General features: G+C 31.9%; 1 protein-coding gene across 1 annotated transcript in view; it reads left to right on the forward strand.

The window, feature by feature from the left end:
* The first annotated feature begins 389 nt into the window (after nt 1-389).
* The window catches only part of LOC148298345 (luciferin 4-monooxygenase-like), a 30539-nt gene continuing 13217 nt past the window's right edge, over nt 390-17711 (forward strand). The window contains exons 1-5 of the mRNA XM_088276945.1: nt 390-539; nt 3370-3516; nt 4384-4549; nt 5506-5611; nt 15515-15695. Of these exons, the coding sequence (XP_088133071.1) occupies nt 390-539; nt 3370-3516; nt 4384-4549; nt 5506-5611; nt 15515-15695 (750 nt within the window). The remainder of the gene's footprint in view (nt 540-3369; nt 3517-4383; nt 4550-5505; nt 5612-15514; nt 15696-17711) is intronic.

Here is a 17711-nt window from a genome sequence, read left to right on the forward strand (position 1 = left end):
GGTATTACCCAGTGGTGTTTGTGTGTGTGCTGTGACTCAATTAGTATGTAGTATATAATAGTTAGTAAGTTGTGGAATGCGGGAAAATGCCCATAAATGGCCACGTTGAGGTTCGCCACCCAGCTGGCCGCTTTTCCCGTGGAGGCGCAAAGAAGAGGATAGCGCATGAATGCAGGATTGCGACGTGGAATGTAAGAGGACGTATGGATGAAAAAATGAATGAACTGTGTGATGTAATGGAAAGTAAGTGTTTGGATTTGTTATGTGTGACTGAAAGCTGGAAAAAAGGTAGTGGATCGATGGAACGTGACGGCACTTTGATTCTCTGGTCTGGACTCCCGGAGTCAGATAGAGCTTGTCGGGGCGTCGCCGCGTTTCTATCACCCAGGATGGTAGAATGTATGAAAGAGTATGTGTTCGTCAACGCAAGACTCATGTTTGTCAGATTCAAAGTCGGGTTAACAAAGCTACTTGTTTTAATAGGATATGCCCCCGTCAACTCCGACAGCGAGTCTGAGAAAGGTGAGTTTTGGTTGAATGTAATGAGTGTGATGAATGGAAAAATGAATAATGAAAAGGTAATTCTGGCCGGTGATTTGAATGGCTGGGTTGGTACAAGGAGAGACGGTTTTGAATCAGCGCTCGGTTTGTATGGAGATGCGAGAGTGAACGATAATGGGAAGAGATTGCTAGAGGTATGTCTGGAATGGAATCTCTTTGTGTCAAATACTTTTTTTGCACACAAGGGAATCCATCAATATACTTGGGAGAGATGTGATGAAAGGTCTATTATCGATTATGTCGTCATTGACTCTAGATTGAGATCCGCCACAGTAGACACAAGAGTGTTCAGGGGGGCCGAAATGGAAACAGATCACTTTTTGGTAGTTTCAAGAGTGATTCTGTTCCAAGGGTGGAGGGCCAAAACGAACAAGGTGGCGGCTCCTTCTAGAGTCAAAGTAGAAAAGCTACAGAATGATGACATAAGAGTTAAGTTTGAAACAGACGTATGCAACAGGTTGATTGCGGAAGATGTAAATGAACTTAGTATAAATGAAATGTGGGAACATCTGAAAGGTAGTGTGTGTGAATCCGCAAAGGTAGTGTGTGGTACAGCGGTACAAGGAAGGAAAAAAGGCGACGCGTGGTGGGATGATGATGTTAAGGATTTAGTGAAAGAGAAGAAGAATGCGTGGTTAAAGTGTTTGGCAGTGAGGAATAAAAGCTCCGCTGAGTATGAATCGGTTAAAAAAGTATACAAGGATTGTAAAATGAAAGTTAAGCAAGGGGTGAGTGAACGAAAACGTTTGTTGAGGAAGGATGAAGGAGTAAAAATGACAAAAAAATATAAAAATTTTCTGGAAAGAAGTCAAAAACTCCCGAAGTCTAAGCTTGAATGTATGTACGAAATCGATTGCAGCGAAAGACGGAAAAATGGTGACGAATGAAAAAGATATAAAAGAGAGATGGAAAGAGTATTTCGAGGAGGTGTATGAAACACATACGATTAATAACGTTAGTGACGTAAGTACATTTCCCCGAATATGTGTGAATGATGTTTCAAGAGAGATAAGTATGGAAGAAATTAAGAATGCCACTAAGTCTTTGAAAAATGGAAAGGCTCTAGGATTCGACAATTTTGCCGCAGAATACGTCAAGAATGGTGGCGAAATAGTTCTCACATGGTTGCATAGGCTCTTTAACCGTTGTCTGGAGGAGAGTTATACTCCGGTGGATTGGAGAAGGGCAGTTATAATGCCTCTCTACAAGGGTAAAGGTTCTAGGGTGGAATGTGGGAACTATAGAGCAATCAGTCTATTGAGTGCTGTTGGCAAAATGTATGGTCGAATCCTTATTGAAAGAGTGAGAACCATAACAAAAGACAAAGTGTGGGATGTCCAGAGTGGATTTATGAATGGGAGAGGATGTACGGATCAAATTTTTGCCTTGCGCAACATTACTGAAAAGTTTTTGTCCAAAAACCAAAAGCTTTTCTGTGCTTTTGTGGATTTGCAGAAAGCGTATGACCGAGTTGATAGAACGAAGCTATGGAAGGTGTTATCTGAGTATGGGGTAAGCAGTAAACTTATCCAAGGCATAGCATCCTTGTACGAGGATAGCACTGCATGCATAAGGGTAAGTGGTTCATTTTCATCCTGGCTTAGCATCTCTAAAGGTGTTAAGCAGGGATGTGTAATGTCACCGTGGCTGTTTAACCTATACATGGATAATTGCATGAAAGAACTGAAAGATTTAAATGTTGGAGCCAGAATGAATAATTTGACTGTCTGTTGCCTTTTGTATGCTGACGATGCTGTTCTTCTTGCCGATAGCAGAGAAGACCTGCAGGCGTTGGTGACAAAAGTGTATAATGTGTGCAAGGAAAGTGACTTATTGATGAATGTTAGCAAATCTAAGATTATGGTTTTTGAAAGAGAAGAATGCAGATCTGAATGTGAAATATTGGTAAACGGAGAGATTCTGGAACAGGTAGATGATTTCGTGTATTTGGGTAGTATGTTTTCTAGGGATGGAAAGATTGATAAAGATATAGAAAGGAGAGTGAATGCTGGGAACAAAGTGAACGGTGCACTGAAATCAGTTATAGCAAATAAAAACCTATCAGCGGAAGCTAAACTGGCAGTGCACAACGGAGTCCTGGTTCCAACTCTAATGTATGGAAGTGAAACATGGAGTTGGCAAAAGAAGGATGAAAGTAGACTGAATGCAGTCGAAATGCGATCTCTCAGAAGAATGTGTAACAAAACGATGTATGATAGATGTGCGAATAGTGAAATAAGGAAAGAATGCAAAGCTGAGATAAGCATTATCGATAAAATTAAGAAAGGTGTGTTGAGATGGTTTGGACATGTAGAACGAATGAGTGAGGAAAGAACGGTAAAACAAATTTATGAGGCGAATGTTAGCGGGAAAAGAAGCAGAGGAAGACCGAGAAAAACATGGCACGATCAGGTATGCCAAATACTTGAAAGTGGTCAGGTTAGGAGTCGTAACAATCGGCGGGTATGTATGAGGAGATGCATGAACGTGGAAGAGGCGAAGAATGTTTGCAAGGACAGAGTGGTGTGGCGCTCTATTCTCTCTGCCTACCCCTGCGGGGAAGCGGCGTGATGGTTAGTTAGTTAGTTAGTTTTTAAATACTACTTACGATACACAAATTATTTTGACTATAGGTTTGCATGTTTTATCAACTCATTTACAGCAAGTATGTTTATTTTGCATAAGGAATATTACGAGAGTCCCTCAGCTACCCGTACTGATACATTTAAACACATAATCTTTTCACTGTATTTTCGCATGTTTTATCAGCTCATTTACATAAAGTATGTATGTTTATGCATGTATCAGGAATATTACAAGAATCCCTCAGCTACAGCCGACGCCTACGATTCGGAGGGCTGGTTTAAGAGTGGGGACCTGGTCCATTATAATGAGGACAATTTAATATTCGTCGTGGACAGAATCAAAGAAGTTATGAAATATAAAAATTATCAGGTAACAATTTTCGACATATAAATATAGTGAAAAAAATCAACTCTCACGAAAAATGTATGTTTTTTTTCTTTCTAAATAACAAACAATGTCATAAACTATGATATATATTTATTATTTCGGATGTTTTAAAACCTTTACATTTTAATATATTATAAAGTTAATTCGAGACCAACATTATGTTTTAAAAAATAAGTAGACAATAAAACAGTGTTTATAAATCAATAAATAAAAAATGTTATAATTTATATGCATAATATCATATTATGATTAATTAATTTTGTATTTTTATTGTAAAATTTATTATTAGATTAAAACCAATATTTTTATCTTTTCCACTTTTTTATTTGACCAGCGACCGGGTTTCGTCGTTACCGACATCATCAGACTGGTGATGATGTCGGTAACGACGAAACCTGGTCGCTGGTCAAATAAAAAAGTGGAAAAGCTAAAAATATTGGTTTTAATCTAATAATAAATTAAAAATGCAATTCCATCACGAAGTGTCAGTGGATAATATAAATTTATTGTAAAAAACTAATAAAACGAGATATTTTATTTCTACATAAAAGCATCATAAAGCAGCATTTTAAATCAATCATTGATTATTAATATTATGAAATTTAACAGATTTATATTTTTTAAACAGTGTGATTTTCAGTCCACTCTGACAGCGATATTAAGCCTGGCATGGTTAACAAAAGTATCAATATTCACGTCACACATAATTTTCGCCATTCATGAAATATACCAAATCAATTGTCATTGCAAGGCATAAGGCGCCTCAAAGACGATGATCGCATTTAAAATATCTTTTTATACGTCACATCAATTACAAATAAAAGTCAATAACAACGAAGATCTTTTCAGATAACTCCAGCCGAGCTAGAGTCAGAGATACAAAAAGTTCCCAACGTGGTTCAGGTAGCCGTAGTAGCCAAACGTCACCCTGAGGATGGAGATCACCCTATGGCTTTCATTCAAAAGGTCGAGGGCTCTGACGTCACGGCCCAAGAAATCAAGGATGCCGTTAAAAGTATGATTTTTATTATAATTATAGTGAAACCCGAAAAGAGTGGTACATCCATTTTGGATAATGATTTTTTTCTTTGTGAAGTCTTTATGTTACTTTAGTTTTAAGTCATTATCTTTATTCATAAGTTTTGTAAAAACTGTATTTTTTTTCTTTACTTCTATTTTCTTTTTAAAATAGGTACCTATAGGGATCCTGAGGGGTGGAGACGAAGTGTCGGCTTTTGTCCATACATCCTCCTCCCCCCTCATTAATCTCCATAGAGTTTATATTCCTTATGAATGAATTAAAATTATTACTATATGCGCAGCTGACAAAGAGTTCACCAGGACTCTATAACCGCTACTGGTGGATGGTGGGTCCTCATTACTGAGGGTTGTGACCCTTGTGGGAGCAATGACTCTTCTCTAGTAATCCCTTGACTGCGCTGCACGTAGCGCTCCAACCACCCATGTATCTGCTGCTGCCTTAACTGTTTGATCGGTCCATCGTGTGGGATTTTCCTCTCCCTCTCTTTCCCTCCAGACCAATTACAACCAGTCGTTCTTGATCGCTAAATACACGAAGGAGAGGTGCGCAATCAGCCTTACGCTTGAAGTATCTGTATCTTACCTGTATCTTCTTCTTCGTCAGTCATCTCACCACTGCTGGATGTAGGCCTCTTCTACTTTTTTCGAAACAGGTGATCAGCTATGCACTTCAGATATCAGTACAGGGTCCAAGTATAAGACTGAAAAATCACTAAAGTTTATTTTCACCCTCTTAGGAACCGAACCTGGGACCTCCAGCATGGTAGCATACCGCTATAATCACTACACTATGGAGGCGAACATACATACATATGTTTATTATACATACATACATTTGTTCTATTACCCTATGTTAATTATTTTCTAGTTTGTAGTTTCTTACTGTAAAAAATAAGAAAGTAATTTTACAATTCATTTTGTATTTTTCAGATTCCTTATCAGACGTCAAACAACTCAGAGGAGGTGTAGTTTTCTTGGAAAAAATACCAGAAACACCTTCGGGAAAAATCGATAGAAGACGTCTAAAGGAAATGGCGTTAGAACTGAAAGGGGAATAATAATTTAATTATTTTCATGAAAATACATAATTTTGACTATAAAACTATATTGTTACTAAATTTCAGTATGTTTTTTGTATTCATTTTTTTCATATTATTATAAATATTTTTATATTTTGTGAATTAATATAATTTTCTCTGTAAATATTATCATTATATTTTATTTGGAATATATCTTCGTATCTTTCACTCTTTACTAATAGAAAATGTGTATAATTTATGTATTCTATAATTAATATTCTCAGTTTTATTAATATTTAAAGCATTTACTTTGTGGTTAGTCATTTTTACTTTTATATTTTTTTTTACAAAAATGTTAGTAATATTAGCATATAACCACTCACCGTGAGGGGCTATAAATTAATATTACTAACATTTTTGTAAAAAAAATAAAGAAGTTAATCTTATAAACTGTCAAATTTTTAAAACAATTCAGTAAGATTGCCTATGGGGATCGATCTATCACCTAAAAACGATGATTTGACTTACTTCCCTTCCTGGAATTACATATTTGCTTCCTCAATAACATTTGCATACTTAAAATACAGTAGAACCTCTCATAACGAGTAATTCGCATAAAGAGCAAAAAAAAATTATAAATTTGCTCCCTTAACGAGCGATGTTTCACATAACGAGTAACAAAGGAAGGGCAAGTCCCTTTTTCACGACTTTCACTTGAGACATTTTTAAAAATTTTTGGAAGCGTCGGCTAAAACAAATGCCTTAAAATAGTTTTCTTATTAAAAGGTATAAATAATTGCTATAAATTCATATTTTCATTTACGTTTTTTCCAAATCTTATTTATATTCCAAGTTTTAAATCTCCTTAACAATTTACAAGTAATTTTATTTGAATAAACGTTTAAAAAATTATTAAAAAATTGAGTTTTCTTTCGGCCTGGAATGCATTAACGTATTTTCCATTGATTTGTTTGGGAAAAAATGTTTCATTCAACGAGTGTTTCGCATAACGAGTAAGATGCTGGAACGAATTAAACTCGTTATTAGAGGTTCCAGTGTTCACACCTATTCAACTTTCTTCAGAAGAATTGTTAGCATAAATTTAAAAACGCCTGAAATACTATTTTATTTTTGTAATTCTGAAATTCGAGTAAATTTTTTTCAAGCTCTAATGCAATATGACGAAATACATTTAAAAATTTTATTTATTAAAAAGCTTTTGTTTGAATTATTTTGTTTTATTATTTTAATTTAATTAAAATTTGAGTAAAAATTGTCACTACACACACATACGAGTACACAACATGTTATAATACATACATACAATTATGTAGTTTATATTGTTAGCAGTATCATTGTATTATATAAATATACGTGTCTATTGCATACACGATATGATATAAATTGGTATTTTAATTAACGTCTCAATAAAAATGATAAAGAGGCCCCCAAAATAAATTTTTAAAATCAGAATTTAGCGAAGATATCAAGGGATGACACTATAAATTTATGCGTTGTCCGCCTCCATAGTGTAGTGGTTAGAGCGTCAGGTAACCGTGCTCAAGATCTCGGGTTCGATTGCCACGATATTATTGATTTTAAATGTTGAAAATATCAATTGAGGAGATTTTTACAAGGATAGTAGAGGATTTCCAAATATATGTAAGAAAAAGGCTAACTCTGGTAGATCTGAAAGGAATGTGGAAGGATGATAAGGTATATCGTTATGACAATATTTGCTTGGTTAGAAGGTGATTATGCAATCTAGGAAACTATCTAGAGTTTAAGCCAGTGGTGGACAAACTTGTATGACATATCGCTCACTCCTTTCAACAACGTCATATACCAAAAAACTTTAAGTGTAAGAATATAATAAAATGTATTAAAATTAATATCAAGCCACTTATTGAACTTTTTACTGTGGAACGGATCTTTTTAGGTAAAACCTGAAGGTTTTTTCTCCATTTTAAAATATTTAGTAAATATGAAAACATAATTAAACAATACATTTTCTTCAAAATGCAAAAACAACACTTTCTGCCCCGTAGCGGGTAAATATTATGTTTAAAATAGGCCGCTTTTGCTGGGATATAGTACGTTTTTTGGGCATTCCGAAAACATGCACAACTGAAAATTGTCGATTTTTGAAATAAGACGTTGTTGAAAGGAGTGAGCGATATATCCATATATACATAAACAAATGAAGTTTCTTTTGAATAATTTTTTTTTTTAACTTAAACTTTATAGGAAGGAGTATATAATAACAATAATAAACCCTTACCGCACCCCAATGGTGCATAGGGCACTGCTTCATATAAACGCAGTGTTATCTCGATCGATTAAACATGAAGGAAAGGTGATCAGCCCTCCACTTCAGGTACCAGTCCAGTGTAATATTGAATAAATATTAGAGTGAAAAAATCACTTATATTTATTAAACCTCCCTGGGAATCGAACCCGGGACCTCCAGAACGGTAGGCGAGCATGCTGACCATTACACTACGGAGGCGGACTATAAGAAGGAGTACTGTTTTTAAATTAAACCAAAGTTAAATATGTTAATTAACATAAAGTTAAAATGAGTGAATCTTTATATCATGCTTGACAATGATCTTATTTATTTATAAACAAAGTATCTGATTGTTGTTCACAGTAAACTATTGAGGTTTCCATGAGAGCATTTTATTCAAACTTAAAGGAAGGAATACTGTTTATAATCTTATAAAAAAAGTCATTTATTGATTCGGCAGTCACTTTGTTGTAAAATCTATCCATTTTTAATTAATGTTTTACTTAGTAAATACCACTTTTTCTTTAAAACTTTAATTAAAAATGGATATATTTTACTAACAACATTTTGAGTGTGTCCAAATACTTGTTCACAAAATCTGGATTATCTCCAATTGCAGGAGTTATTTTCATATTATTTTTTGACATCTCATCAAAGATGAAGAAGAATATGGAAGTCTGAGCATTTACGGGGCTAACGACCGTCATAGGCTGGTTTAAGTGATCACTTTACACACGTGTAACATTCACTGCTCAAATTCTTGGAAGTTCTGTATATATGAACCAATCTACATCTCACTAATAGATGTCTGTAGTGAAGTTCTAGTGATTCAAGAACAAGGTTTCTAAATTGGTTCATATATACAGAAGTTCCAAGAATTTGAGTAGTGTGGTTGTCAATAATGGGTAGAATTGGTCAATGTTACACGTGTGTAAAGTGATCACTTAAACCAGCTTATGACGTTTGTCAGCCCCGTAAATGCCCAGACTTCCATATTCTTCTTCATCTTTGATGAGATGTCAAAAAATAATATAAAAAAATATATATTTTACCACAACGTGACTGCCGAATCAATTAATGAAATATACTGTTCTTATTGATCTCGATCATATAATTCAGGAATATTATTCCAGGTGTTAAGAATCATTATTTCTTCCTTCTCCAGATTTTTCAAAGCAGATTACTCTATCTTTAAACATTTTTTTACCAATATATCATATCAGCACAGGGTGTCGTTCGGGCATATTGCAAAAAGAAGCCTTAATTAAAGAGCCTTATTCGATTTGCGAGCTACAGTTTGACAGCCACTGGTCTAGACCAGAAGTCTGCAACGTGTGGCTTGAGAGCCACATGTGGCAAAATGACATTTTTTATAGATTAAAAAAAAATCAGCGCATATTAATTTTAACATAGTTCAGTAACGAGAGATGACGCCGTTTAAGCACATATGAGCACTCACAAAACCTTTCTTATGAAAAAAAAAAATTAATAGAAAGGGGCGTTATCCAAATCTTTATGGCACCGCGCTGATTTATACATCTATGATAGATATATAAATGTGCGCAAAAAAGTATCTCTGATCAAAATATGTTGATTTTGAAGGTCCCTTTGAACATTCAATAAATTAAATTATTTTATTGTTAATTAAAATTTGGCTTCCCGAAAATTGATACTAACATTTGGCACTTTTGGTCCAAGAGGTTGCCGACCCCTGGTCTAGACAGTTAAATTTAATGTTGACAATTATGTAACCAGGTTGTGAAAATAGACAATAGAACAATATTGGTTGAGGCTATTCAGTTTCATCTTATCTAAAATTAGATGACATAAAAATAACACTTCACTGGGCAAATTCTGTGATCCTGGTAGAAGTTTGACCTTTTAATAAAAAATTGAAACAAAATATAATAATTAAGGTCAAACTCGAATTAAAAAAAGTTCAGTTGGTTTCAAACAATGCATAGACCCGGTCGCCGGGTCACGCCCATTTTCTTATAGTACATATTTGATTTTTGTTTGTTTTATAGAATATGTATTGAAAAAATATTTTTATAATTTTATTCATAACTTCTTACCTTTCACGTAGTTATTTCTTTTCAAAACCATGTGTTTATTTCGAAAAAAAAAACATTTTTTTTCAATACATGAACGGTGTTTAAAAAAAATAATTACGTCAAATGTTACCTGGGTTTAAAAAAATTAAGTTGCTATTTAACGAATGCTAGGCCCTAAGAGAAATCATGCCCCCATACTCCCGTTGTGTTTTGCGAGTACGATCATAAATTCACATTTCTGAAAACTGTTCTATATCTTTTTGTTCGTTTTAGAAATATCGTATGGACATAGAATACTTAATAAATGAAAAATTTTGAAATATTTGCTTTTATTGTTTTTCTTTCTAAATCATTCATATCATTCTTATATCGTCCATTATTTAACAGAAAATAAAGATTGTTTTTATTTCCTATCAAATTTTTAAAGGTATTTTTTCTCTATATCGCTGAATAATGACAAAATAAACTTTTATAAAATAAATGTAGCCAATGACGTTATACTGTAAAATTAAGGTCAAGACATATACTCGTATGACAGATAGTCAAGAAAGCGTCGATATGCATTCTTTATCTTGTATCACAATAGATATATGTATTTAAATCATTTACAATATTCTGTTGATACAAAGATCTACATACACTGAACAAATAAATCATTTACTCAAATAGTTTAATATGCATAAGAATAAACATCAAAAATTACATGTTCATCGTTACTTGAATAAAATAGTTAATTACACAAAGATAAAGTAGACAAAACATATCTTCATAAAACATCAGCATATATATATGTATATGTATATATATATATATATATATATATATATATATATATATATATATATATATATATATATATATATATATATATATATATATATATATATATATATATATATATATATATATATATATATATATATATATATATATATATATATATATATATATATATATATATATATATATATATATATATATATATATATATATATATATATATATATATATATATATATATATATATATATATATATATATATATATATATATATATATATATATACAGTGGGTGGCCATATTATTAGGGACACTTCGAATTTCCTGTCATTTTCATTATTAAATGAATTTAATGAGCAAATAATTTGGTTTTTCGAATATTTTTTTATTGATAGGGGTGCTTTATTTAGAATTTAGAAACTTTATTATCATGGATATAATAATACCAATTTATTTTTATCATAATAAGTGATTATTCAACAATTTCGAAAAAATCTTAATTTTTAGTAATAACACCTTTTGCTGCGATTACAACCTCCAAACGTCAGGGCATACTTTTTAATGCAGATTTTTGCATTGTGCCAGAGATTAAGGTTATTATGCCATACTCTGATAAGAGTTTCTATCATTTGCCGCTTAGTGGTGATGACTTATTTAGCAATCTCACGTTTCGTTAGTTCCCAAAGGTTTTCAATGGGGTTCATATCCAGCTAATTCCCCGGGTAAGGCAAAACACAGAGGTTTTTTTCAGCCAGGAATGTGATAACACTCCTGGCTTTATGACACAATACCGAGTCATGCATTAATACATACTTTTCATCGCCAGGGAATCATTCTTGAGCCTCGGCTGGAGTCGACTTTTCAGTACTCGCTGGTACTATTCTTGCCTCATGGTCCCTTCCATGATAAAGAGGCATCCCATACCCTTAAATTAGATTACAGACCACAACATTATGCTAACAGGGTATTTTTAACCATCTCCACAAGGCAGTCTGGGTGGAATTTTTCTCCTGGGCCACGTCGGAAAAATGAAGTTTTTCCCAAAAAAAATTTTTAATGTTGACTCGTCCAAGAAGCAGACCTGTAATGTATTACCATAATTGCAAAAATACATATATTTTTTATTTTCTTAATTTATTATACGAATACAAGCCATAAATATTCTAATCTAGTCCGAAACAGTTACATTCCGGTGTTCTTTGGCCCATAGGAGTCGTTTTTTCTTCATGCCTCAGTCAGGCGTAGTTTTTTGGTTGGACGTCGACCCATTAGATTTACTTCAACTAACCGTCTCTGAACTGTCCTTTTGGATACTTTGATTCCTTCATCGTTTATCAACAGAAATCAACAACAATTAGACAATCAACAGACTTTTTACGATTTTGGAAATAGATGTCCCTGATTTTATGGGGACCACGCGGAGTTGTGATGCTTTTTCTGCCTTTTTTCCGACGCAGGCTGATTCTAGACGCAGGTTTTTATCAATTTTTCTTTAAATCCGATGGACTCCTGACTTCAAAACATCTGTAAGTGCTGCTATTTCTCTCTGGAAATATGTGGAATGAAGTAGTAAGGTTATAACTTCCCTATATTTTCTCGGAGATATGTTTGAAGACTTGTCCATACTTAAATTGAGAATATTATGGTTCAGTTCAAACTAAATTGAATTTTATTTCAAAATTCATTGAAATTAACTTATTGAATTAGCAAAACTAATAAATTATTAAACAACACTTACGTTTTTATAGTCTTGAACTCAAAAAACTTACAGCAAAATGGTTTAAAAAAATATTAACTGAGCTCACACCAATATCATTTTTCACTAATCAACATCCAAATGAAAAAAAACTTACTTTTTTTTATATTTCACAGTATTGATACATCTACAAAACAATAATTATGATATCAGCAACAAAAATACATAAGAAAAAATAATTAAAACTTATGAATTTGACCAAAAAATTCATTTAAACTTGAAAATTACAAAAAAGTACAAGTGTCCCTAATAATTTGGCCACCCACTGTATATATATATATATATATATATATATATATATATATATATATATATATGTATATATATGTATATATATATGTATATATATATATATATATATATATATATATATATATATATATATATATATATATATTTATATATATATATATATATATATATATATATATATATATATATATATATATATATATATATATATATATATATATATATATATATATATATATATATATATATATATATATATATATATATATATATATATATATATATATATATATATATATATATATATATATATATATATATATATATATATATATATATATATATATATATATATATATATATATATATATATATTATTTATATATATACATATACATATATACGGTGAAACCCGGATTTCACCTCTCCGGATGAAGAAGAATATGGAAGTCAGCGCATTTACTTGGCTTACGATTGTCATAGGATGGTTACAGTGATCACATTATACAGTGTAACACCAATTCTACCCATGATTGAGAACCACACTACTTAGATTCTTGAAACTTCTATATGTATATTGTTCAAATTCAAAACACATTACTTATATTCAATAGAATTTCACTAGAGAAATCTATTGTGAGATGAACGGAGCTTTTAATTGAGCAGAAGCATTTTCATTTGTTTATGAGGTCCGAATCCATGAGATATTATATTCACATCCATGAGAAATGCTAGAAAATGTCATTTTATTTTTTTTATTTTATCTTAAAATTTGACCAGTTAATTTATTAACATTTTTAGTGTATCCAATTACTTCACAAATCTGGAATATTTCCGATTCGGAGTTCTTTAAAACATTATTAAATTATAGGCTATGAAATGCCCTTTTCATTTGAATATCAACGCTTTAAAAGATAATGCTGTACACATATTTTAGTTATTTTTTGACAATTTGCCTCTGGATTTCAACCAGCATGGATTTCAGCCCTCCACGATTCGTCACCATGTTGTAAGTCTCTACTATATTTAATTTTAAAATAATTGAACAATATAATTCAATTTTAAAATAACATGGAGAAACATCCCCATGATCGTCCACATTCTTAAAACCAGATATTACGGACATATTTACTTTGTAAGTATGTATTTTAAGATGTATTATAAATCAGTATGTAGGTTTAGTATATATTATAAATATAAAACAACAATGATTGATATACATAGACTACGTTTGGATGGGAAAACAGCGATTACCTTCAAATAATATAAAATTACTTAAAAAAATTATGATTCTGTAATTCTTATAATTTTTTATACGCTTTAATGATTATTACATACATTTCGAAGTCACGCACGCTATGTGTCCAGTTAATTGCATAGTAATTTGATGTACAATCGTGCTCAAATAATCTCTCCACTTGATCGGGTTAAATATTAAATTTATTTGTGTTACTCGTAGTACGGACAATAATATTAAGATAATTAAATTATTTTGTGACATCTCTCAGCATAGATGAAGAAAAATATTTAAGTCTGGACATTTACGGAGCTTACGAAAATCATAGGCTAGTTGGAGTGATCACTTTACACACGTAACGTATAACATTCACCAATTCTACCCATGATTGACAACCACACTACTCGAATTCTTGGAATTTCTAATTATATTGATTAAACCAGCCTCTAAAGGTTGCAAGCCCCGTAAATGCCCAAACTTCTATATTCTTCTTCATCTATGTTGAGATGTTATTTTTTTCTAAATAACTCCTATTTGGAGATAATCCATATTTGTAAACAAGTATTTGGACACACTCAAAATGTTGAACATAAAAAAATTGCTTACACAGCATTTTGGGTCTGTACAAATATTTGTTTATAAATTATTGGGAGTTTCTGACTTAGGAGCTATTTTAACATTTTGACATCTCAACATGGATGAAGAAGAATATACGGAAGACTGGGTATGTTCATTGCCATAATCTAATTTTGTTTAAAAATTATTGACAAGTTAATAATATATAAAGTACTGTTTCTGTTTTGCTGGTCAAGCACTGTAAAATAAGATTGATACTCGTATGTAAAAAGTTAATCGATTGAAATATAAAAGACGCGTACAACGTGATTACTGTTATGTAAATTAATGCGTTAATGTTACGTGTAATGCTAGAATACCAAGTAAACCTAGGTTCATCCGGGATAACATATTATTACCCAATTCTATTGGGTAATGTTTGAAAACTGACAAAAATAATTTGGAATTTGCAGTTTACTCATGTATACCTAGGTCAGGTAAGGAGTCGTAATAATCGGCAGGTATGTATGAGGAGATGCATGAACGTGGAAGAGGCAAAGAATGTTTGCAAAGACAGAGTGGTGTGGCGTTCTATTCTCTCTGCCTACCCCTGCGGAGAAGCGGCGTGATAGTTAGTTAGTTACCTAGGTCTACCCAATACTGGCCAGGTAATACTAGTTTAGGTTAGGTTATTTAAATTTACTATACAATATGTTTGATACCTTTTTTTTATTTATATTAAAAAAATACGTATATTTAAAAAAAAAAATTTGAATATTCCTTTACCCTGACTCTGTACTTCACTGTTTTATAATTTTCTCGGCTAATCCGAACTTTTCCAAATCCGAACAGGCCACAGCCCCAATTACTTCGGATTTCCGGGACTGTAAATAAAAATTGTGTAAAGAGAATGAACTTTTGATCAGAATTGCTCATTCGCAAGTTACATGCATGGTTCTCATAATAGTTTAAAATGATCATCTTGGTTCACAAAAGCCTTCAGTCATATGATTACTCTCAGACAGATAAGAATATACTCGTAGTTTTACGCATCGCGTGCTATACGTTACAAGAGAAGATGGCGGCAATAACTAAAGAATTTGAAAAATCATATGATGCTCATATGGGCAGAATGATTCACAAAAATCTGAAGACTTATGGCGACTCGATACATCAGGTTAGTCCTGTAATTGCAAGTATTGTAAATATGGAAACTATAAAAATGCGCTTAATATTATATCTTATTTTTTTTAATATTTATGTATTGTTATAGTTCCTATGAATATTCTAAATATACTCGTACGAAATATTATTTATAATTTTTGTTGATATTTTAGTAGCCCTATTAATAAAAAATCTCATTAATTGATTCGGCCTTCACTTTGTGGTAAAATCTACCCATTTTTAACAAATGTTTACTTAGTTAATATCACTATTTCTTAAAATCTACTGTGACTCGTGTTTCGATGCATTTTGCATCATTTTGTGTTTGAAAATGGCGCGGAATGCATCGAATCACGTGACACAGTAGATTTTAAGAAATAGTGGTATTTACTCAGTAAAATATTAATTAAAAATAAAAAATTTACTAGTTTTCATAAGAAATAATGATGAAATATTTAACCACAATAACGTAAAAATCCTTAAAATAATTAATACGAACAGTCATCAACTGTAACATTTTGAAACAATAGAAATTCATAAAAATATAAATAAGAATAAACCCACAATTAACAATACGATAATGACTAAAGCCTCCCCCTGTTGTTTATGTTCCCACTGATAAGAAATAAATAAATAAAAATAAGAAACAGCTCCTACCCCTTTTCAACCTTCAACGTCCCAAGGACCCAACTCTAAAATTTAGAATTAGCTTAATTAGGTGTTGATACGGAATGTATCAAAACACGTCTCATAATAGATTTTTTTAAAAACAGTGGTATTTACTAAGTAAAACTTAAATTAAAATGTATAAATTTTACCATAAAATGACTGCCAAATATATTAATGAAAGAATTTATAAGAACTAACTGATTTTTCATTAAAATTGACGTAAGATAAGACCTGAAAAATCATTGATAATTTTACACATCTGTACACACGTCTTTTCGTTTTTAAAATGACTACATTTTAAAATAAAAATTAATATCCGCATTTAAAAATCCTGATAGACTGCAATCCAAGTGTTGGGGTCTAAAATCACGACCATGAAAAGATTTGTAACGAAAAGACGCTAATAAGAATCTACAAACATATCTTATAATGTATGTAATATCACAATTGAACAAATGAAAATATAAAATCAAACGATATGTTGATAATTTCAATAATTGATTCGTCAGTCATTTTGTGGTAATAAATGTTAATTTTTAGTTTGAATTTGAGTAAAAGTTTAATCAAAGACATGTAGATAGATAGAATCACATATTTATATGTAGTTATAAATAAATAAAATTACACAAAATAATATCAGCTACATATATTGTCGGGTATTTAAACAAACAAATAAATTACAAAAAATACATGCCATGGGTAATAAGATGTTCAATCGTTGGTAGAGTGTTGAATATCTCACCTGTATAGAGTGATCACTTAAACCAGTGATCCAAATACAAAAGTTATACTCTCGTATTCGTAAATGCATAGCATTTCATTTTATTATTTATTCAGCTTATCTGTCTTTGAATTATCATTGTTAACATGTTGGTGAACTATTTCACAGTTACGAATAGATAATATACATAACAGTAAGTAATATATGTAGATATGGATTTGACGGTCTCTGTTTTGCAGTGGTGAGCGTCTTTGGGTATCGTGCGTGAGGCGGGCTTCGATTCCCAGGGAATCAAAATTGAATATGTGATTTTCACTGCATCACCTTATATTCCTGACATTTGACATTGATACCTACATTGGTCTGAATGTAGTTTAAACAGGGTCGTCTTCTGTAGTTTTTGCCTTCGCACATGCCCTCTACAATCGTAAGAAGCCTGGGTACCTTATATTATGGCCTATCCATTTAGCTCGCTGTTGTGCTGGTTTATTTAGTAAGCATCTAGACTCCCCAGCCCTGCTTAATACCTCATTGTTCCTTACATATTCCGATTGATGAATCTCCAACATGCGCCTGTAGCACCACATCTCAAACGCCTCTAGCTGACCCCATTCTGACTGCCCGATAGTCCACGTTTCA

Source organism: Brachycentrus maculatus, unplaced genomic scaffold, assembly GCF_059751285.1.
Source record: "Brachycentrus maculatus isolate JH-2025_06_01 unplaced genomic scaffold, ASM5975128v1 h1tg002170l, whole genome shotgun sequence".
Classification (NCBI taxonomy): Eukaryota; Metazoa; Arthropoda; class Insecta; order Trichoptera; family Brachycentridae; genus Brachycentrus; species Brachycentrus maculatus.